General features: G+C 43.3%; 1 protein-coding gene across 1 annotated transcript in view; it reads right to left on the bottom strand.

The window, feature by feature from the left end:
* Window positions 1-22737, bottom strand: part of LOC122542724 (tyrosine-protein kinase receptor UFO) — a 176253-nt gene that overhangs the window by 130001 nt on the left and 23515 nt on the right. Inside the window, exon 5 of the mRNA XM_043680699.1 lies at window positions 7183-7263. Coding sequence (XP_043536634.1) covers window positions 7183-7263 — 81 coding nt within the window. The remainder of the gene's footprint in view (window positions 1-7182; window positions 7264-22737) is intronic.

The raw sequence follows: 22737 nt of genomic DNA, 5'->3' as shown, positions 1-22737 counted from the left end.
TCTAGTTTATTGCTGGACTTTTTATTCTTTATTTTTTCTAACATTTTTCCCTTAAGAATTTGTACTTAAGAATCTGTACCTAGGTACCATGATACTTAAGATGGCACTGTAAATGGCGACTTGTAAACTTTTCACTGTACTTATCCCAGTGCGTGTGACAATAAAGCTCATTGTAATTCTATGAACTCCATCCACCTTGCCATAAAGACCAACAATGCTTTTGTCTTCCTAATTATTTACTGGGTCTGCAGTCTCACTGTTTTGTGTTTCTTCAGCAAAGACACCGAGACTGTGTAGTGTTCTGTCATCTCCCCTCATTTAGATAATATTCTCTTTTTCCATTCTTCCTGTCAAAGTGGACGGCCTCACATTTTCCTATCTTATACTCCATCTGTCAATTTTGTACCTATTCACTTAACCCATCTTATGCATCTATCCTCCTCATAATTTAGTTTCTTATCGATTTGTCATGTCATCACTAAATTTGGCTTCAATACAATTGGTTCCTTCATTCCCTAGTCATTTATATCAGTTGTAGATAGTTGAGGACCCCACACTGATTCCTATAACACTCCACTTGGTTCAGCTTGGCTGCTTGAAACTGATCTCTTTATCCCAATTCATTGCCCGATTCACATGAATAGATCACCTCTGACACAGCTTTTTATGTTGTGCAGTTACATTTTATGTAGCACCATGTCAAATGGCTTTTTGAGATTCATGTAAACTACATTTGCTACTTCTCCCTTATCCACCATGTTTATCACATGCTCAAAGAATTCTAATAAATTGATCAAACATGATTTTTCTTTCACTAACGGATCCTAGAATTTTCCCAATGGCTGACAGGCCTGTTTTTTCTCTCTCCTTTCTTACTATAAATCTATGGTTTTCCAGTCTTCTGGGACAGGACAAAAGTCTATGGAGTTTTTGAAAATTACAACAATGAATCCATTTCTTTCCAGGCCCTACAATGCACAGGCCATAAGATCTCAGGTTAGGTGCAGTTATATTTGGTTTCTATGGACATTTTCTCCAATTAAATAGAATCGATAAAGTCCAAATTAAGAGGGTAGAACTGCAACTATGCAGCGAGGTTATTCAGGAATGATGTCTTCACACAAAGGCAGTGGAAACCTGGAATCTCCCAAAGAGCTGTGGCAGCCCTGGCAGATGTAGCTAAAAGCATCAATCAGGAATTCAACTTCAAAATTCCTCTGGTGAGCCCCCTGTGTCATGCATAGGGTCCAGATGCAAATGTCTGTCATTGGGCCAATACTTCATCCCACTGCCTGCATGGCATTGTCAGGGTTATCCCCACTTGCCTTTTGGACAAAGTCCTCAGCAATCCTGAATGGTAAAGCTGGATGACACCTGTCATACCCCAGTTTCACCCAGAAGGTGTCAATGGTGGAATTGCCAAATATGTCCACATCACAGAGGATAGTGGCTAATGCAGGAGGAACTGGGAACCCAGGGGGAGACAGAGAGAGATTCAGGAAAGCAATATGTGAATGCACATGGGGCCTTTTACAGTTTCATCACATTCTAAAATAAGTTATAGCCAATTACATTTTTAATCTGCCATTGTTTTGCAGTGGATCTAGATGATGACAGAGGTCTGGTGCAAAATCACCTTGGCCACAGCTTTCCCTTTTTTTTGTGGTTGCTCAGCCAGAGTCCAGGTCCGTGAGAGTAAAGTCATCCGACTTTAGAAAAGGACTTTGAGAGGTCACACTGGAGCTGCCGGCCTGGATCTGTTGCTTAAGGCTCTGCACTGGGATTCAAACCCACAAACAGGTAGCTATGAGACGTGACTAATAACAGTGAGGACAAACGCCTTCATGAATTGAGCAAGATGGAATGCAAGGCAGAGGGGGAAAGAGAAGTGAGAAATAAAAAGAAATGTTTATTTCTCCAGCCATTTCTCTGGCTCTGTCATCCTGAGTTGGCATTGTAATGTTGCCACTGTAGAGGGCTCCCACACACAAGATTGGGTGCAAGGCATTCCATCAGATACAATGCAATATCTCTCACTTTATTCCTAATGTAGTAGTACTGCCACCACAGTGGCAATGTGGAGACACATCTGGTAGTGTGCCCACTGGGGTACATGACAGTGAGAGAAGCGACGTAGGTTGGTTCGACGCAGATGGCAGAGAGGTGGTGGCAGTGGAGAATCAGCACAGAGGTGAAAGATGGTACCTGAAGAGTGGCGACTTTGATATTGGCTGGGTCTGGCATAGATGTTGGCGAAGCAGTGGGGTTGGGATAGCGGTGCAGATGTCGTTGATGATGCTCTGGCTCAGGACTGATACACTCTCTTTAAGCTATATCTTTCTATTTTTTTCTTCTTATTCTTAAACTGTTCAAAATGCCACTGGATCATGGCAACATGGAAAAGCTTCTCACTGTATTTTATTGTTTTTCTCACTGTAAGATACATGTGACAATAAAATCATTCATTATTCATCCATTCATCCACATAGAACATAACAGGAGCTGTAACATTCAGCAGCTCACACACCATCAGAACACTGACATTCCTTCAAAACCAGCACAATGTCCACATCTGATCTCTTTATTACCAAATGCTTGTATGGAGCAAATATCAAAGCTGGTCTTTCAACTGGAGCCTGGAAAGTTCCATTTGCCATCTCTTTAACAGTGTCTACCATATAAATGTTAGCCTGAACTGATCCCCAGCATGCAGCAAACTATATACAAGAGACTCATATAGTTAGACCAGGACGTATTATACCAAACCAAGCATATCCTGCAGCTTCTAACACTTAGTGGTGGTGCTGGCAGCAAACCTACAGATGGCGACATGCAAACTTGGTTTAGCCATGTGCAGGTAGCTATCGCTGTTCCAAAGGAAAGCATTCCTAGGAAACCTTTCGGAAGCTGAAAATGGCATAAAGCAAAGGTGCATGATTTAGATGGGAAAACGTGCTGCCATTTTTGGTAAAAACGAAAAGCCTCTTTGGATTCACAAAAACAGATACTAGTGTTAATCTTTCGTAAAAGCGAAATTATGTAAAGCAGGGGATGCCTGCATACAATACCTCTGACCAGCAACAGTCTGGATGGAGAGTTTACCAGTAATAGGCTACACCAGGACAGCGTTGCTCACAATGAGAAAACCAGCCTTGTCATAACATCTCTTAGGTATTAATCATGTTACACAGGCGTTAACTGACAAATCCCACTGAGATCAGAAGTAAAATGATCTGATATTTGGCATCTATAAGTCATAACAATTCAGCATCCAAAGGTTGAACAGTTTGAAAATATTCAGTACTTTAACACAACCTGTCTTTTATTTCGAGGGGCCCATGAGGATTTATAAACTATTTCCTCCCACTGATCAAAACAATTGCAAGCGACCATGTGTTAAATTGCTTTGAGCCCTTACCTCAGAGTGGGTTACAGTAACACTCTGGTCAGTTATATCAGCTTCCAGCACTGGTTTTATACGCTGTTCTTTACCTGGGTTGTGTGAAAAGGGCAGTGTCCCAGTAGTTAGGAGAGAAGCGCTGAGTTTGCTTGTCGAAAAGGCTGGAGTTGGTAGAGGGGTGAAGGAGAGCAGCTAAGAAAGGAAGTTAGAAACAAGTGAAAGTCTTCTTTTTCAAAAAGGAGAAAGCAAGGTAATGAGTTAAAATATTTTTCTAAAAGGTAAAGTAAATCAAAAGTTGCGTAAACAGAGGAAGGAAGACATGAGTAGCAAGGAGTTTAAAGTTAGGCCTCACTGCAGCCTGAATCGAGTGGCGAGTTTTTCAACATTGTTCAGACTTTACTGGTATATAGTCAAAGCAACAAAATTATTTATTTTCCTTTGCGAAAATAGAGGTATTGAGTGTCATTTCTGTCAGAGGAAGGGAAGGGAATTTTCACTCGATGGATAGATCTCTTCACAGAGCTCAGAGCCAAAGGAATGCATGAGTACAGCTGCCAGAAAGCAAAAAAAAGGCTTTGCTAACAAGCTGTACATTAGAGAATAACAGCGGCTTCCCAACTAATGCTGTAAACAGCCAAGTAAGACAAAGAACAGACTGTACTGCCCTACGCCTGTGATCTCTGAAGGTTACAGTCGTGGCTGCCCATAACCTAGTAACAAGCCAAGGATAGCTCACCAAGCAGGGACTATGGATGAGCGGGGGAGGGAGGGAGTGTAAATGGGAGTGTTACTACAGACCACTGTCAGTGTACAATGCCACCTTCACATCGTCCCACTGAACTGCTCAGAAAACCTTGAAGAAGAGTGAAGCAGGGAGTTGAGAATAGGAGCCATGAGGATCAGGATTCGCATTTGCAGCCAGATCCACAAGTAAATAAATAATTGTTGGAAGTGTGTAGAAGGAAAAATTGCAAGGGGGGAGAAGAGCACAAAGTGAAGGGAAAGAGGAGAGTGACACGAGAGAGAGAGAAAGACAGACAGACAGGACGTCAGCACTGAGAGAAACAGAAAGAGAGAGAGAGAGAGAGAGAGTCCGACTATGAAAGAGAGAAGACAAATAGACACAGTGACTTGTGAGGGGGGTGGGAGATGGAGAAAAGGAATGAATTGTAGCAAAGCTTAGATTCATAACGAGTGAATGACGCACAATCCAAACTGTTGTTATTTTTAAACTGTGTGTTACAATTAGGATTCAAGTAATGACACAGGAATTAAATGGCAGCTACAGGATTACTGACTTCCAGAGAGAATGGGATCATTTGTTGCACAGGGACGGGACGGAATATCGAATCCAAGACACTAAAACACAGACAGAAACTAAAAGGGTGACGATAAGAGCAAGGGGCAATATTTCAGTGATCAACTGAAGTAGTAAGGAAATGCTGTTTATCAGCACACCCTGTCACCACAATACCAAAAGTAAACATTCAAAACTCTCATTAATCCCTGCCACCCCCAAACAATTAATTTTCAGCAATACGCAAGATACCACTTGAACTTGAACAGGAGGAAGCTGGGGGAAGGATGGTGAGTAATTACAGGGCAAGGTTTGACAGCAAAAATGAATTTAAGCAGAATATTGTTTATAAGTAAGTAGTTATGGAAATGCACTGCCTGATAACAGGTGGAAACAGTTTCTCTTGGAAACAGAATTTGATAAATAGCTGAAACAAAAATATTTTGCAGAGCTCTAGGGAAGAAGAGGCAGGAGGGTCACTAACTGGAAAACTTGCTTTCAGAGACCTGGCGCTGTCACAATAGTCACCTTCTATTGTATATAACACTGTGAAATTTCAATCCTGTTCTGTGTGCAAAGCTAGTGAACATTGACATCAAGTCCACCAGGCTAGGGCAGGGGGCAACTGATGCTTCAGTCATACCCTCCGCATTTTGCAATGGAATTGCCAGACCTCTGATCCTGACCAATTTCTGCCCTTTCCTTCTTCAAACCAGGGAATGCTGATCCTGATCAGTTTGCTGCTGTTACCCAGCCTGGCATCACTGGGTATCCCAAACTGTGTAACATTACTGTGTCCTCAGTGATGGGGAGAGGAGCTGGCTTGGTAACATGTAACAGTGACTTAGCAACAAAAATGTTCAAACAATCAACCATTTCTCACTTCTGAAAGACCCTACTGTCACATTCACGCACAACCAGTTACTCCATTATGACATTAAGTGAGATAAGCAGTCAGTCTCTGTAATAAAACAAAGAACTGTGGGTGGCTGAGAATCTGAAACAACTGCAGAAACTGGAGAAACTCAACAGGTCTAGCATGTCTGTGGAGAGAAAGCACTATCTATACATGAGTTAGCACACACAGTCAATGTTAAACCACCTATGTGTTTATGATTCAGTCATGGGCTGGTTATTTATTTCCAGTGTACCATGGGCCCAGTAAATTCTCTAGTGTTATTGTCACTATTAACCATTTAAACAAAGGACTGAAAATAATAGACAGACAATGATTTGATCAATTTAGATTAAATGAGTCCAGATGATGAGATTGTCTACTACAGAGGGGAAAATCACTCTCTCAGGCTCACTACTCCTCTCAAAGAAATCTGCTATTCTAATGGCAACCATGCAACCACCAATTGTTGTAAAAACCCATCTGTTTCACTAATGTCCTTTAGGGAAGGGAATCTGACATCTTTGCTTGGTTTCGTCCACATGTAAGGAGAAAGTGAGGACTGCAGATGCTGGAGATCAGAGCTGAAAATGTGTTGCTGGAAAAGCGCAGCAGGTCAGGCAGCATCCAAGGAACAGGCGAATCAACGTTTCGGGCATGAGCCCTTCTTCAGGGCTCCTGAATTCCTGAAGAAGGGCTCATGCCCAAAATGTCGATTCTCCTGCTCTTTGGATGCTGCCTGACCTGCTGCGCTTTTCCAGCAACACATTTTCAGCTCGTCCACATGTGACTCTAGACCCTGAGTAACATGGTTGACTCTTAACTGCTCGTTGGACAATTAGGACTATACACGTTGGCCTAGACAGTGACACCCAAATCTCATGAATGAACTTCTCAAAAAAGAAATCACAGAGACACAGAGAATCTCACAGGGACAGTGCCATTCTTACCGAGACCCTATCACTCCATTACTGTCCCCCAGGGACACTGTTCATCCCTTTCCCTTCCCATTCTCTGTCCTACCTCTGTTCCATTGTAAGAATACCTTGCTGCTATGTTAAAATAAAAGCATCACGAACATCTCCCACAGTAACTCACTCTTTACCACCTTCTCAAAATTTATGGAACCTGTCCTGTCTGAACAGGTTCCCTTTTCTGAAACCCTCCTGATATTGCTTTGCTCAAAGGATTAAATCTCCACAGAATTCCACAGATCCAAATCGGAACCTATTGCAACCGAGACTCTGGAAAATGTGTTAAGTTCCTTGTCGGTCATTCCCACTCAGACCAAGAAGACGGGTTCTCCTGTCAGCTTAATCCCTTGAGCCTAATGGGTATTCCCTTGCATAGGAACCCATGGAAAAGAGTCTGATCAAGCATTCAAATTAATGATGGGACGTGTAGTATCCCTAAGTTCCTTGCAGGTCAGTCACCAACCCAAGATGTGAAATGTATTACTATTCCTTCATCATTACTGGTCAAAATCCCTGAAACCCCTCTATCCTGGAAGCATTATCACTGCACAGAGAGCAGCAATTCCCGAGGGAAGAATAGGATGGTAAAGCAACAGAACCAGAGAGGTCCACCTACGTTTGACGTTGGCTGTTCGGGAGGTGGCCACACCCTTGGCGTTGTGCGCTTCACATCGGAATGTTGCTGGCTTCTTTAAGCCTGAGGAAAAAAGAGACAGAAGTTAGTCTGACTGACAGGAAATGAGCACAGAGCCCTGCACAAATACAACATTCCAAAAAACAATGAGAAACAATATCTGCCCAGCCATTGGAGGCTGGGATGTGTGACTACTGAGCCTTTATGGGTAGGGTCACCAACCCTGACACCTTCACAAAGGCTACATCACATGATCTCCCACATTTAGTTGTCCAGCACAGTGGTGTGTCCTGTCAGTATAACTAATAAACAATGACATTCAGAGAAAACAAGTGTTTGTTCAGACATCGTTAATACTTTTCAGAGAAGCTTCATAATTCTTGGAGATTCCAGGATATTTGGAATCCAGGGGCTGGGAACTTCATTCCTAGAACGTCCAGAGTCACAGTGACATCTCTGGACAAATTTCCCCACAATTGCAAACTTACGAGAATCGTGTCCTGAAAGTTTCAATATATATTCTGAATAATCTGCATATACGTAGTGTAGAAGCTTTGCTTCAACTTGCTGTACTCAGTAACATTGAGAAAGAGGATTGTAAGTGCCCCCCCCCCACACTCTAATTACCCTCGCAGCATTGAAACAACTGTACAGTGTGGAACTGGAGTGATACGCAGGCTAGACTGTACCTGAAAGATAGTGTTGAACCAGTTAGGTCTCTACCATACTTCAGGGACTTGTACTTGTTCATGTGATATGGGTGTCTCTGGTTAGGGCAGAGGGCAGTTAAGACCACCTTGTTGTGGATCTGGAATTACATGTAGGCCAGCCAAGAGAAAGACAGCAGATTTCTCTTCTTTAGGGATATTAACAAACCAGATGTGTTATTCCGAAAATGGACAATGTCTGTATGACCACCCTGTGATAGCATGGTGGCTCAGTGATTAGCTTTGCTGCCTCACAGCCACAGGGACCTAGGTTCAATTCCACCCTCACTCAACTGTCTGTGTGAGTTCTCACATTCACTCCATGTCTGCATGTGTTTCCTCCCACAGTCCAAAGATGTGCAGGTGAGGAGGATTGGCCATTCTAAATCGTCTATGGTATCCAGGGCTGTGTAGGCTAGATAGAGTCATAGAAACATACAGTCATAGAGATGTACAGCATGGATATAGACCCTTCAGTCCAACCCGTCCATGCCGACCAGATATCCCAACCCAAACTAGTCCCACCTGCCAGCATCCAGCCCATATCCCTCCAAACCCTTCTATTCATATACCCATCCAAATGCCTCTTAAATGTTGCAATTGTACCAGCCTCCACCACATCCTCTGGCAGCTCATTCCATACACATACCACCGTCTGCGTGAAAACGTTGCCCCTTAGGTCTCTTTTATATCTTTCCCCTCTCACCCTAAACTTATGCCCTCTAATTCTGGACTCCCTGACCCCAGGGAAAAGACTTTGCCTATTTATCCTATCCATGCCCCTCATAATTTTGTAAACCTCTATAAGGTCACCCCTCAGCCTCCGACGCTTCAGGGAAAACAGCCCCAGCCTGTTCAGCCGCTCCCTATAGCTCAGAACCTCCAACCCTGGCAACATCCTTGTAAATCTTTTCTGAACCCTTTCAAGTTTCACAGCATCTTTCCGATAGGAAGGAGACCAGAATTGCGCACAATATTCCAACAGTGGCCTAACCAATGTCCTGTACAGCCGCAACATGACCTCCCAACTCCTGTACTCAATACTCTGACCAATAAAGGAAAGCAAACCAAACGCCTTCTTCACTATCCTATCTACCTACGACTCCACTTTCAAGGAGACCTGCACTCCAAGGTCTCTTTGTTCAGCAACACTCTCTATGACCTTATCATTAGGTATATAAGTCCTGCTAAGATTTGCTTTCCCAAAATGCAGCACTTCGGATTTATCTGAATTAAACTCCATCTGTCACTTCTCAGACCATTAGCCCATCTGGAATTAGCCTTGGGAAATACAGGGATGGAGTGGGTCTGGGTGGGATGCTCTTTGGAGGGTCTGTGTAGGCTCGATGGGCCGAATGACCTACATCCACCACTATAGGGACTCTTGGACACCAGCTTTTGTCTATGCTGTATTTGCCGACACCAGTGCATGCACTATTTCAATTCGCATGGGCACATTTAAATAGGTTAAGATTTAAATGAGATGTATTTGTGAACAGGGAGAGGTGTCCCTTCCTGTGACCTCACTTCCTCTCACCTCATTCCACTTTGTCCTCACTCTCCCCCTTCTCTTTCTCACTCCCACCTCCCCGCAACTGTAACATTTTTTCACTCAAGTGATTCAGGTCTGGAAATGTATTGCTTGGAAGTATGAGGCAAACAGTCAACTGAGGCATTCAAGAGGGTATTAGATGATTATTCAAATAGAAACAATGAGCAAGGGATGGGGGAAAAGAAAAGCAGGAAAATGGCACTAAGTCATGATGCATATTTGGAAAGCTAATGCAAGCATAATTGGCCAAATGTACAACTTCTGAGATCATGATGTCTAAAATACCCAGATATCTACATGGAGCAGCTCAGACTTGATCAGACCCAAAACTCACTCAGACAAACAAATTCAACTCTGATTTCAGTCTGAACCTACGAAACAAGGCTTGTCAAGCTAAGGATTACTGAAAGGAACCATCTACTGAGAATGAGGAAATTGTAGTAATTAGACACAAGGACAAAGGACTATGAGTGACCTCCCTCTGCATAGTCTATGATTGTTTTAAGTACGCAGACTGAAATGTTGGGTTAGCTTCTGTTCTTGTTCAGTGTGAGTACAGATAGAAAATAACAACTTACTACATCGTTCCCACACTTCTGCACATGTCAATTTAGTAAAGAAGTAATTAGAAATCCAGTGTTGTGAGGCTGTTTGGGAAAGACTGACCACAATGTGATAGAATGTTTAACGAAGGTAGAGAGTGGCAGTGTTGACTCTGAGACTACGATGCTGAACCTAAGTAAAGGAAACTACAGTGAGCTGGCTGTGATAAACTGGGGAATGGCACTTAAATGGACAATGATCAATAGGCATTAGTTAATGTTTGAATGGGTGAGCTGCAACAACTGCTCATTCCTGTCCAGTATAAAAATAAAACAGGAAAGATGGCCCACCATAAGGGAAATTAGGGATAATATTTGATTTAAGGAAGGGCATAAAGATTGGCCAAAAAAAAGCAGCAGACCTGAGGATTGAGAGCAATTTAAAGCAAAGGAGAACAAAGGGATTGATCAAAAGGTGAAAATAGAACATGGAGGGCACATGCAAACTGATTTTAAAAGCCTCTGTGGGTATGTGACGAGAAAACAAAAACACAAATGTAGGTCCTTACGGTCAGAAACAGGGCAAGTTATAATGGGGAACAAAGAGATGGCAGATTAATTGAAGACATTTTGGTTCACAAAGGACACTACAAATGATGGGGAACACAGGGTCTAGTGAGAGGGAGGAACTGAAGGAAATCAGTATTGGTAGGTAAATAGGGAAATCAATGGGATTAAAGGTCGTTAAATTGCCAAGGCACAATAATCTACATCCCAGTGTATTTATAGATGTTACCCTAGAAATTGTGGTTGCAACAGTAATTACCTTTCAATATTCCATAGAATCTGGAACAGTTCTGATGGATTGGAGGTAGCCAATGTAACCCCACTAATTAAAAAAGAAGGTAAAGGGAAAACAAGGAATTAAAGCCTGTCATAGAGTCATACAGCACAGAAGCAGATCCTTTGGTCCAATTCAACCGTGCTGTCCAGACATCAGTAGTGGGAAAACGTTGGAGTCCTTTATAAAAGGTTTAATAGTATAGCACTTGGAAATAGTGACAGGATCAGAGAGAGTCAGCATAGATTTACAAAAGGGAAATTTTAACTAACAAATTTACTGGAATTTTTCAAGGATGTAACTAATAAAGTTGATGGAGGGGTGCAATGGATGTGGTCAAACTGGACTTTCGGATACGTTCCCACAGTAGAGGTTATTATGTAAAATTAAAGACATGGGATTGGGGGCAGTATGCTGACATGGATAGAGAACTAGTTGGCAGACAGGAAACGAAGAGCAGGAATAAACTGGCCTTTTTTCTGAGTCACAGGCAGTGAGTGGTGGGTAACTCCAGGTACTAGTGCTTGAACCCCAGTTATTCAAAATATATATTACTTAGATGAGCCACCACAAAGTAGGGTGGGAGGATGAGCTGTGAGGAGGATCCAGGGAAGTTGCATTGTGATTTGGATGAGTTGAGCGAGTGGGCAAATGCATGGCAAATGGAGTATAACAGGGATAAATGAGAGATTATCCATTTCGTAGCAAAAACAGGAAAACATCATTATCTAAATCGCGATAGATTGGGAAAGGAGGAGATGTTGCAACACCTGGACATGCAGGTGCAGCAAGCAATAAAAAAGATAAATACCATGTTGGCCTACATAGTCAGAAGATTCGAGTACAGGCAAAGGGATGTCTTGTTGCTATTACAACAGGGCCTTGTTGAGGCCACATGTGGTGAATTCTGTGAAGGATTGGCCTCCTTGTCCGAGGAAGGATATTCTGGCAATGACAAAAATGCAACAATAGTTTACCAGACTGATTCCTGGGATGGCAGGACTGATGTATGAAGAGAGTTTGGATCAGTTAAGACTCTATTCCTTGGGGTTCAGAAGACTGGACAAAAAAATACAGGAAAGATATTGCTAATGACTGGGGAGTCCAGAACTAGGGGATCACAGTTTAAGGATTGTTACAATACTATGAATATAAGAGGTGTATTTTGTCCTTTTTTTTATCATCAAGAAAGGTTGAGACAGAGATACCTAGCATTCTGCTCCAAAACCAATAAAGTAAGCAGCCTGTGAGGCTTTGAGTTTTTTTTTAAAGTTGGAACAATAGAAGCAGCCTGAAAGGTGGCATCAAGCTCGCAACAAAAACAGGATTTTTGTTTAATTTTAGCTTTTCAGGAGTAGTTGCTGGTGGGGTCTTGAAGCTGGATGTGAAAGTTGTTTTTCCTTTCTCTGTTACAGCTAAAAGCTGAGGTTCTCTTCTTTTTGCTAGAATTGCATGTGAGACAATCTATTTTACTGAATTTGCCTTTGCCAGAAGTGTGTTTATTGGATGTTACAATATTTGAACAGTTACCGTTCAGTAGTTAAATAATTTATTATTCTGTTAAGTTTTCCAACAGAGTTACGTGATTCCAATTTCTTCTTTATTTTGTTGTCTTTTAACGATAGTGTATGGATATAAAGTGTGTTTTGCTTCAAGCCTGGTAGTTTGACCAACTGAATTACATCCAGAATGCAATGCCTGGCACTTGCCTTCTACATAAGAAAAAGTTAAGGTCTGGGCTACCATCTTAATATTTTGAGGGGGTTTGGGCGGCTCCATAACAGGAAATAGGATCAACAATTTAAAATGGAGATAAGAAGAAACCGTTTCACCAGAGAATGGTGAACTGTGAGAAAACTGTTGAGGGCAAAATATTGAATATTCTCATGAAAGAGTTAGATATACTTCTTAGAGATAAAGGGATCAAAAGGAGCAAGTGGGAACTGAGTTGGATGATCACTCACGATCATATCGAATGGGAGAACTGCTGAAAGGGCTGAATGGCCTACTCCTGCTGCCATTTTCTTTGTCTTTATGCTTCTAACTGCTCCATTTTTATCCCACTCATACTCTCCTCAACTCAGGAAAGAGGTTCTGACAATCTCTTACTGGATAGCCAATAAAGGACTACACAGCTATTGCCTCCTACCACTTTCATTGGTTTTTTTGTTTCCTCTTCAGATCCCTGCTCTCTACATAGGAGTATTGTCTATCACAACAGGGAACCTTTGGATCCTTGCTGATTTTATTTTTATTGGCGCTGGAGAACCTAAGGGCCCTTGAGTAAAATCCATAACCCTGAAAACAAACGTGCCTGCTGTGATTTGGACTCTGGGGTTGGAACGCTGTGAAAAGGTTAATGTCTGTTTAAGTGCAATACACATCATCCACTGTGATAAGGTCAAAGCAGGATTGCGTGAATCACTGAATCAGGGTGAGGTCATCCTGTCTTTTTAAGAATGTAATGACTATTCTTGTAACCAGTAAACATTGCAGTGAAGCAAGAAACAACATCCATTTCCTCTACAAGACTTTTCTGTTTAGACCAGAAGTGAGCTACACTTGCAAGCACTATACCAACCAGTTCCTAAAGAATTTACCCACTAAGAAGATATGGACAACAGGTCATAGAACACCACACAGGTTGGGCATTGAACATGAAAACTGCATATATACTCTCAGTACCGCGTTGAAAGTGTGTTTCTGTGTATTGGGTGAGAGTACAATATTAGCCGACCCGCCTCCCTATCTGGCTATGAAAGATCCCATGGAGAAAGCGAGGACTGCAGATGCTGGAGATCAGAGTCGAAGAGTGTGGTGCTGGAAAAGCACAGCCAGTCATCCAGAGGAGCAGGAGAATCGATGTTTCGAGCATAAGCCCTTCATCAGGAATGAGGCTTGTGGGCCAAGGAGGCTGAGAGATAAATCGGAACAGGGTGGAACTGGGGTAGGGAGAAGGTAGCTGGGAATGCGATAAGTCGACGAAGGTGGGGGTGAAAGTGATAGGTCGGAGAGAAGGGTGGAGCAGATAGGTGGAAAGGAAGGTGGACAGGTCAAGAGGGCGGTGCCAAGTTGCAAGGTTGGAACTGGGATAAGGTTGGAGGGAGGCAAAATGAGGAAACTGGTGAAATCCACATTGCTCCTGTGCAGTTGGAGGTTCCAAAGGTGGAGGATAAGGCATTCTTCCTCCAGGCGTCGGGTAGTTCGAGTTTGGTAATGGAGAAGGCCCAGGACCTGCATGTCCTTGGTGGAGTGGGAGGGGGAGTTGAGGTGGTCAGCCACAGGGCGGTGGGATTGTTTGTGCAGGCGTTCCAGAGATGTTCCCTGAAACGATCCGCAACTTGTGAATCCAGTGACATCTACAAAAATCCTTCAATGGCTGCAAATAATTTTCCCAAGGTTGCAAAAAATCCCTCCAGAAACGTATTTCGCTTTTACAATTGCTGGGTCAAAATACACAGAGATTTACCTTTCCACTCAAGAGGTTATAACAAAGAATCAGGGTTTAGAGTAATTGCAGTAATAAGTTAGGACAGATTGAGAATTCAAACAAAAAGCAGAAAGCAGGAATGAAAGGTCACATTTGGGTTTGCCACCTGTAATGAGTAGGGTAACCACAAGAATCAATGCTTAGTCCTCAGAGATTTACAACCCACTAACTCTGATGAGGGAATCAAGTGTAATGTATTCAAACTTGCTAATTGACAAAGCTTCCTGGATAAGTAGGCTGTGAGGAGAATAAAAGGAAATAGCACAGGTTAGTAAATGAAAACAAAGATGGACCATAATGTGGGCAATTGTGAAATTATTAACTTTGGACTGAAAAACAGAACAACAGTTTTTTTAAAAATGGTAATTGGTGCAAAATGTTGGTAAGCAAAAGGGACTTGGGTGTCTTTGTTACAAATCGCAAGATTTGGCACAAGCAGTTTTTAGGAAAACAAATGTTAGCTTTTATTGCACAAGGATTGGAATACAAGTGGGCAGCACGGTGGCACAGTGGTGCCTCACAGCACCTGAAACCCGGGTTCAATTCCTGCCTCAGGCAATGTCTGTGTGGAGTTTGCACATTCTCTCTGTGTCTGCGTGGGTTTCCTCCGGGTGCTCCGGTTTCCTCCCACAGTCCAAAAATGTGCAGGTTAGGTGAATTGGTCATGCTAAAATTGCCCATAGTGTTAGGTGAAGGGGTAAATGTAGGGGAATGAGTCTGGGTGGGTTGCTCTTCGGAGGGTCAGTGGAGGCTTGTTGGGCCAAAGGGCCTGTTTCCACATTGTAAGTAATCTAATCTAATCTAAAGTCAACATTGAACTCACTGAGCCAATATTCCCTGGAATTTCAATGAACATCATGTAGTTTCATTGAAGCCACTACTGAAGTTTGAAACCCACATTCTGAAAGGACATCGGAAGATACAGTTGAGGAATCCAGAACTCAAGATCAGGCTCAGAACAAGGGGTTGGTCATTTAACACTGAGATGTGGCCGATACAGAAGATGGCGATGAGGAACATCTGAGGAGCATCCTTGGTTTGCTCAACAAGACTGAGGAAGGAATGGCATGGGGAGCTGGTATCAAAAATTGGTGAAGGCCCAAACATTACATTATTGTACTGATTCTGTCTCTCCCTTCTCCTCGAACCAAAAAAGAGAGTTGGGGGAGGTGTTAGAGAATTTATTTGTGAGTGAGATAAAACCTAAGAAGTGTGCATCATCTTCACCAAGAAAGATGGCAGGGACTCTGAGGAAAGTAGTATGTAAATTGTGGGTGGTTTTGGATCCACAAATCATCCAGAACATTCACATCTGCATGAGGAGAGCAGGCCTTGAACCACATGTGGCTAATTTGAAGGAGCGACTTAGCATACAAGAATTCCCTCCTTGAGGGCTTGTGTATCAACATGGACTGTAGCATTTCAAGAAGGCAACTCACCACCATCTTCTCAAAAGGCAGTTATGGATGGGCAATTAAAAAATACACTTTCTGAAACAATACATTTCCGGTCCTGCCAGGGAGGAAGCTGTACTGGATCTGGTTTTATGAAACAAGGCAGACCGAGTGGAGAATGTCATAGTGGGGGAGGAGGTTCTTGAAGCATTTTAAGAGTAAAGAAAATAAATGAAGGATAGAGTGGGGCCCATAAGGAACAAGCAAGGTAAGCTGCTCATTGAAGCAAAGAATATGTCTGAGGTACCAAATGAATATTTTGCTTCTGGCTTTACCAAATTAGAAGATGCTGACAATGGCCTGAGTTGAAAATGAGATGTTGAGCAACTGAGCACTATGGTGAAAGATACAAAACAGGAGATGCTGAAAAAGCTGCCAGTACTCCAGGTGGAGAAGTAGCTAGGCCCAGAGAGGATACATTCTAGCTTACTGAGAGAGGTAAGGGAGCAAATTGCAGAACCATTAATAGAAATTTTCCCGGTATCTCTGAACTCAGGATTATTCCAGGGAACTGGAAGATTGCAAATGTGACCCTGATGTTTAGGAAAGAGGCAAAGGGTAACCCAGAAAACTACAGACTTGAGAGCTTGACGTCAGTAGTAGGAAAACTCATGGAGGCCACAATATAGGAAAAGATTAAGTATATTGTGAGACAAAATAAGTTAATACTGGACGGTTAAGGGCAGGTCATATCTGACAAATCTGATGGAGTTTTTTGACGAGGTGACACAGACAGTGGATGAGGATAGTGCTATGGCTGTTGTATGTTTGTACTTTCAGAAAGCATTTGATACGGTGCCATATTCCACATGATTAGCAAATTAGAAATGTTTAGGATTGATGGATCCTTGGCAGCATGGATTAGAAATTGGCTAAAAGATAGGAAACAGTGGACATTTTTCAGACTGGGAGATGAACTGAAAGTGGGGGGACCCTTGCTTTTCCTGATTTCTATGAATAATTCGGAGATGGGTGATGGAGGCTAACATCTCTAAATTTGCAGATGATACTAACCTAAGGCAAACAGTGAATTGTAAGGATGATGCTGAGCAATTTCAGAGGGATATTGACAAGTTAGCCAAATGGACAGATGAAATTCAATGCAGAGAAATGTGATCTGATACATTTTGGTAGAAGAAATAATAGAGTCAATACAATTTCAATAGTACAATTTTGAGGAGAATATAGGAGAAGAGGGACTTCGAGAGTATTATTCTCTGAAGGGGGCCAAACAAGTTGAAACAGTTGTTAAAGTGGCTGATAGGATCCTTGCATTTATAATTCGAGAGATAGAGTATAAAAGTAAGGCAGTGATGTTAAACATCTCCAAATATTGGTCAGACAACATTTGAAGTAATGTGTTCAGTTCTGGCCACCTTATTTAAGGAAGGATGTTAAAGACTTGGAGAAAGTGTATAGGAGGTTTAATGCAATGACACCAGGAATAAGACATTTTCAAAACAAGGGAAGATGATAGAAATTGGCCTTATTCTCTCTGAAGCAGATTAAGAGGAAGAGAAGAGGTGACCCTGCTGAGGTGTTCAAAAACTTATGAACAACGTTGACAGGGTAAAGAACAATATTCCGTTTCCACTCGTGTAACATATGTCTGTAACTAAGGGTTACAATTTCAAAATTGTCAACAAGACAATTGGGAGTGAGATGGAGAGAAACTCCTTTAGCCAGAGAGTTGTTAGCATTTGGACTATGCTGCCTGTAGAGTAATAGAAGTCGATTCCATCGACTTGGATATATATGTGGAAGTGATAAATTTAGAGGCAAGTGGAGATAGGGCTGGATTCAGACTAGCTGGGTCATTCTCTCAGAAGCCAATACAGACATGATGGTTCAAAAAGTCTCCTTCTTTACTGTAAAATTCTAGGATTCTAAATTATTTTGCTCTTCAGATTTCTGTCCGAGGGGCTGTGGATTCTCCATTCTTCAGTATATCGAATACACACTTTGTTAGGTTTCCTTGGATATTCATGATATTAAGGAATATGGGAAGTTGGAATGGAGCTTGTTGGATAGCAGAGAAGGTTCAAAGGGCCAAATGGTGAACTTGTACTGTCATAGCAGTGAGGTTGATGCACAGTATTCATGCAGGAGGCGGTGATCTGTTGGACAGGTGGTGCTGTGCAAGGGAGATCCATGAATAGTCATCATGGTAAAGGTCCGAGGAATCCTTCATGTAAATCTGATTTGGATCATTATAAGCAATCAGTGCGGCAGAGAAAAGCACAAGATAGTGGTGCAGTAGTAGTGACATTGGACCAGCAGCCCGGAGGCACTTGTGAATATTCTGGGAACATGGGTTCAAATCACAACATCTGAGCTAATGGAAATGCATTTCAATTAAAAATCCAGAAGGGAAAAGCAATAAAAGTTGCAAAATGACACATACTGGTCCAACCTATCCTTCAAAATGGAGCTCTAACGTACTCAGTAGGTTTACGTTTAGGAATTACAGGTAGTTTATTCATTTCTCCTTCTCGAAAATCTGAATTGAACGCCAGTCCCACTGATGGTGACCATAAAACTCTCATTGATTATTGTAAGAATCCATCCGGTTCACTGTTGTCTATTAGGGAAGGAATTATGTCCCCCTTACCCAGGTCTGACCTACATGTGACTCCAGACCCACAGCGATATGGTTGACTCATGACTGCCCTCTGAAGTGGTCAAGAAAGTCAACTCAGTTCGAGAGACAATTGGCAATTTGAAAATTTATTTCTTCTTCCCAATCTTCCACCAAAAAGCAGCTCTACAATCCATGAGCCTCCCTGTATGAGATTAGCAGTACAAATAACCATTTACAAATGAGAAATTGCTACAGAAACTCAGCAGGTCTGGCAGCATCTGTGAAGAGAAAGCAGAGTTAACATTTCAGGTCCAGTGACCCTTCTTCAGAATTGATGCTGTCAGACCTGCTGAATTTCTTCAACAATTTCTGGGGTTTTTTTTGTCAGATTTCCAGCATCCGCAATTCTTGGGTTTATTCGCTTATAAATGGAGATTTGCGCTTGTTAATGACTTTAGGAGAACAGGGAGACAAATCAGCATTTTCAAATAAAACGCAGCTTTCTGTGCGTGTGTAAATGAGTCTAATTATAGCTGGAGGAATACAATCATAAGCTGGAGACTCCTGAGAATTGTACAAAGCAAGGAACCAGCGCTCAACATGTCCCTGCCTGCAGTCAGTGAGTATATGCAGGAGCTGGCTTCTTAATCCAGTTTTTCTAGTCAAAGGCCTCTTTACTGAATTACACAGCAGGCCCACATCCTTATCACTTCAGGCTATTGACCTGAAAAAGCTGTTCACTGGAGGGTAGAGAAACAGCAGGCAAGGCGCCATCCATCAATCGCCAACATCAGAATCTGCCAAGTGTAAATGTGTGAGCTGTGAATCGTCAAGGAACAGATTTGTCACTGACGCTGGGAACCTAGCAAATACCACCTTTCTCCGGCTGTTTTCAGTTCTGACAAAAGGTCACTGGACTCCAAAAGTTAATTCACTCTACAATGCTGCCAGACCTGTTGGTTTTCTCCAGCAATTTCTGTTTTTGTGTCATCTCATTAACTACCTGCTCCAGCCCTATAGCATTCCTTACATTTAAATCTAGCCCCATCTTACCACACGCTGTTGCTGGAACAACTCACCGCCTTTAGGATATCCCAGAATGGACTGGCAACCCTGGAACCATCTTCAAATGGGAATGGTGACCCAAACAAGATGGTCAGCCTGGAGCTGCACTTCGGAGTGGTTTCTGGCATTTCCCAGGACATGGCGGCAAGTGGGGCATTTGATATGTTGCGGACAAGGACCTGGACGTCATGCTGGAAGGGATGGTGCAAAGTGGGCTGTTGTGTTTTCCCCCCCCCCAGGACCAGTAAGGGAGGCCATGACACCCGTTCATGCCAACCTGGTCCACCCAGACATTGCCACCTCAGCCAGTGCATCAAATCAAGGAACCTGCGCTCAACATGTTCCTCTCTTGAGGAATGCACAGCAATGTTGGAATAATGTCCGATCTGGCAGCACAAGTGCCACCATTCTCTCTCTATCTCCACTACTGCATACACCTCCCTCCAAGGGCCCGTACTCTACCTGGAACATCGACCCACTTGCTCTCATCACCACCTCCAGCCCCCCAATTTAGCCCCAACACCACTGACTCTGAATACCCACTGTGCTGCCTTCTCACTCACTCAAGATACCTTCCCCAATGGTGCCACCCACTTTCATCTCTCTTAATGCCTGCCTTACTCTCATTCCAGGGGGCAAACAGCCCACAGTAAGGCAGACAGAATCAAGACAAGTGGTGGGCTGCCCAAAATTTGTCTCCTCACGCCCTGCGTGGAGGGGATCCTGACTCCAACCTCCGCAAGCAGCTAACTGACTGTGTCTAAGCCCCGGAGACTGGTACTGGAGGCTGCTCTTGAATTACAGTGCCAGGATGCCTGATCTAAAGTTACCCCTCTCGACTTGCCTTCCTGCCCTCCTGCTTCCCTGCCTGTGCTAAAGGGCAGGGCAATGCTGCTGTAATGTCCTTGGCTGAGGGAGCAAAGTGCGATAACACAAGACAAGGGCAGGGATGCTGTGAGAATGATCAGACCAAGCAAACAGCTGGGAGATGTAGCCTTGTCCAGTCCATGTGAGGGATGCACATCCCTTAGCGCACAGTGTCCTTGCTCCAGCAATAGAGTCATAGAGATGTACAGCACGGAAACAGACCCTTCGGTCCAACTCGTCCATGCTGACCAGATATCCCAACCCAATCTAGTCCCGCCTGCCAGCACCCGGCCCATACTGCTCCAAACCCTTCCTATTCATATACCCATCCAAATGCCTCTTAAATGTTGCAATTGTACCAGCCTCCACCACTTCCTCTAGCAGCTTATTCCATACACGCACCGCCCTCTATGTGAAAATGTTGCCCCTTAGGTCTCTTATATCTTTCCCCTCTCATCCTAAACCTACGCCCTCTAGTTCTGGAGACCCCCACCCCCGGGAAAATACTTTGTCTATTTTTCCTATCCATGCCCCTCATGATTTTATAAACCTCTATAAGGTCACCCCCTCAGCCACTGACGCTTCAGGGAAAACAATCCCAGCCTATTCAACCTCTCCCTTAGCTCAAATCCTCCAACCCTAGCAACATCCTTGTAGATCTTTTCTGAACCCTTTCAAGGTTCACAACATCCTTCTGATAGGAAGGAGACCAGAATTGCATGCACTATTCCAAAAGTAGCCTAACCAATGTCCTGTACAACCACAACATGACCTCCCAACCCCTGTACTCAATACAACGATAGTAGGCCAAGGTACACCATCAAAGTGCAGAAATGTCCTATGAGTGGGTCAGACATTGCCTTGAGAGCTCTTCAAAGCTGGCAAAGGTCAGATGCCAATTGTCTATGGAAGAGGGACTATGTGACTGTCGTCCATTGAGCCTGCTCTGAGCTGAGGATGCCCCCAACATGGAGGCCCTCTGGAGCAAGAGGTGAGCAGCAATCGCCAAGCTCTGACTCCCATGTCGAGGATTCTCATTGTTCTTTTTCTCCTTGTTCTGGAGCATTTGGGAAGGTGGGAAACTGAATAGTAATGAGGTGAGTTGAGGCATTTAACAAGTAATTGGTAATTTCCCAATGCGTTGTGAGAAATTCACCTCACGCTCTAAAGACATAAAAGATGCAGCAAGTGGCTCTGGCAATTGAGATGGGCCTCACTAGACTTCTTGCGGGATTCTACCACAAATCTCTCTAAAACCTTCACTACTCAGGGCTCTCGAAGACTCCACCTATTGTCTCAGCTTTTCTCCCCAAAAGTGCAGCCAGACCTGCGGAGAATTTCCAGTATTTTAGGGTCCTGGTTTTAGCTGTCCAGATCAGCAGCATTTTGCGTTGGTATAACAAAGACATACCCAGCAGATGTAACCACACGGCTGTTTATGGGAGTTTGCTAGACACCATCAGATCCTGCATTTCTTCATAGTGATAGCATGTCAAAAGTACTTCAATGGCCGTCAGTAAGTTCTGGAACAGCCAGAGACAATGTTTACAGCCGATGAGATGTTTCGTTGGAGCTGCTTTGGGAATCCACATCCAGGGTAAACAGATTTTCCAGCAGAACCAACACTCGTACAGGTTCCAGGTTTGAAAGAGAGAGAAAAAGGAGGGATTGTGATAGGGCGAGAGAGAGTGAAGAGGAAAAAAAATACTGAGATCGAAAGCAACCGCAAGAGTTGGGGGGAGGTGGGAGGAGCATGAGAGAGGAGAGGAAGGGACAGAGGATAGGGAGAGCTTGAGAGAGGTGAGGGAGGGAACACGAGGGCAAAGGTAGTGTGAGGGAGGGAAGAAGCTTGATGTGTGGTACTGTACTGAAAGCCTTTAGGAAGTCCCTGTACGTTTCATCAATAGCCTTACCATCATCAACCCTCTCTTGAGTCTCATCAAAACAGGTTAAACCCTTAACAAATCCATACCAACTTTTCTTTCTTGATTTGTCCAAGTAACTATTGATTTTGTGGTGAGTGATGATTTCACAGTTTCCCCACCACCAAAGTGAAACCGTTGCCTGAAGTTGCTTCCTTGGTCCTTGCAATTCTCGAAGCCACTTGTCCTCCCCGCTGTACTAAAGGGAGATTGGAAGTTAGGATTCAGCAATTGTATCATTTCAATCCCTCTTTTCTTCAAGGTTCTCAGATACGCTAAGAAAAATGATCTTAAAACTGAGCTGGCTATGACAACTGTACACCAGCAGACAGTAACATTTTTTCTGCTGAAGATGTTTGTCAGTGTTTAGACTCTCAATGCCTGTTATATGCCACAATCTTACGTGGCATCTAAGAACTGCCGACTCCGACACTGACTCAGCCCTGCAATTTGCAGACTGCTTGGAGGGAGAGACAGGTTGACTCGGATCTCAGGCTGCAGTAGGAACAGAAGCCA

This window comes from Chiloscyllium plagiosum, chromosome 41 (genome assembly GCF_004010195.1).
Source record: "Chiloscyllium plagiosum isolate BGI_BamShark_2017 chromosome 41, ASM401019v2, whole genome shotgun sequence".
In the NCBI taxonomy this organism is placed as follows: domain Eukaryota; kingdom Metazoa; phylum Chordata; class Chondrichthyes; order Orectolobiformes; family Hemiscylliidae; genus Chiloscyllium; species Chiloscyllium plagiosum.
This window is presented reverse-complemented; position numbering and strand designations above follow the sequence as displayed.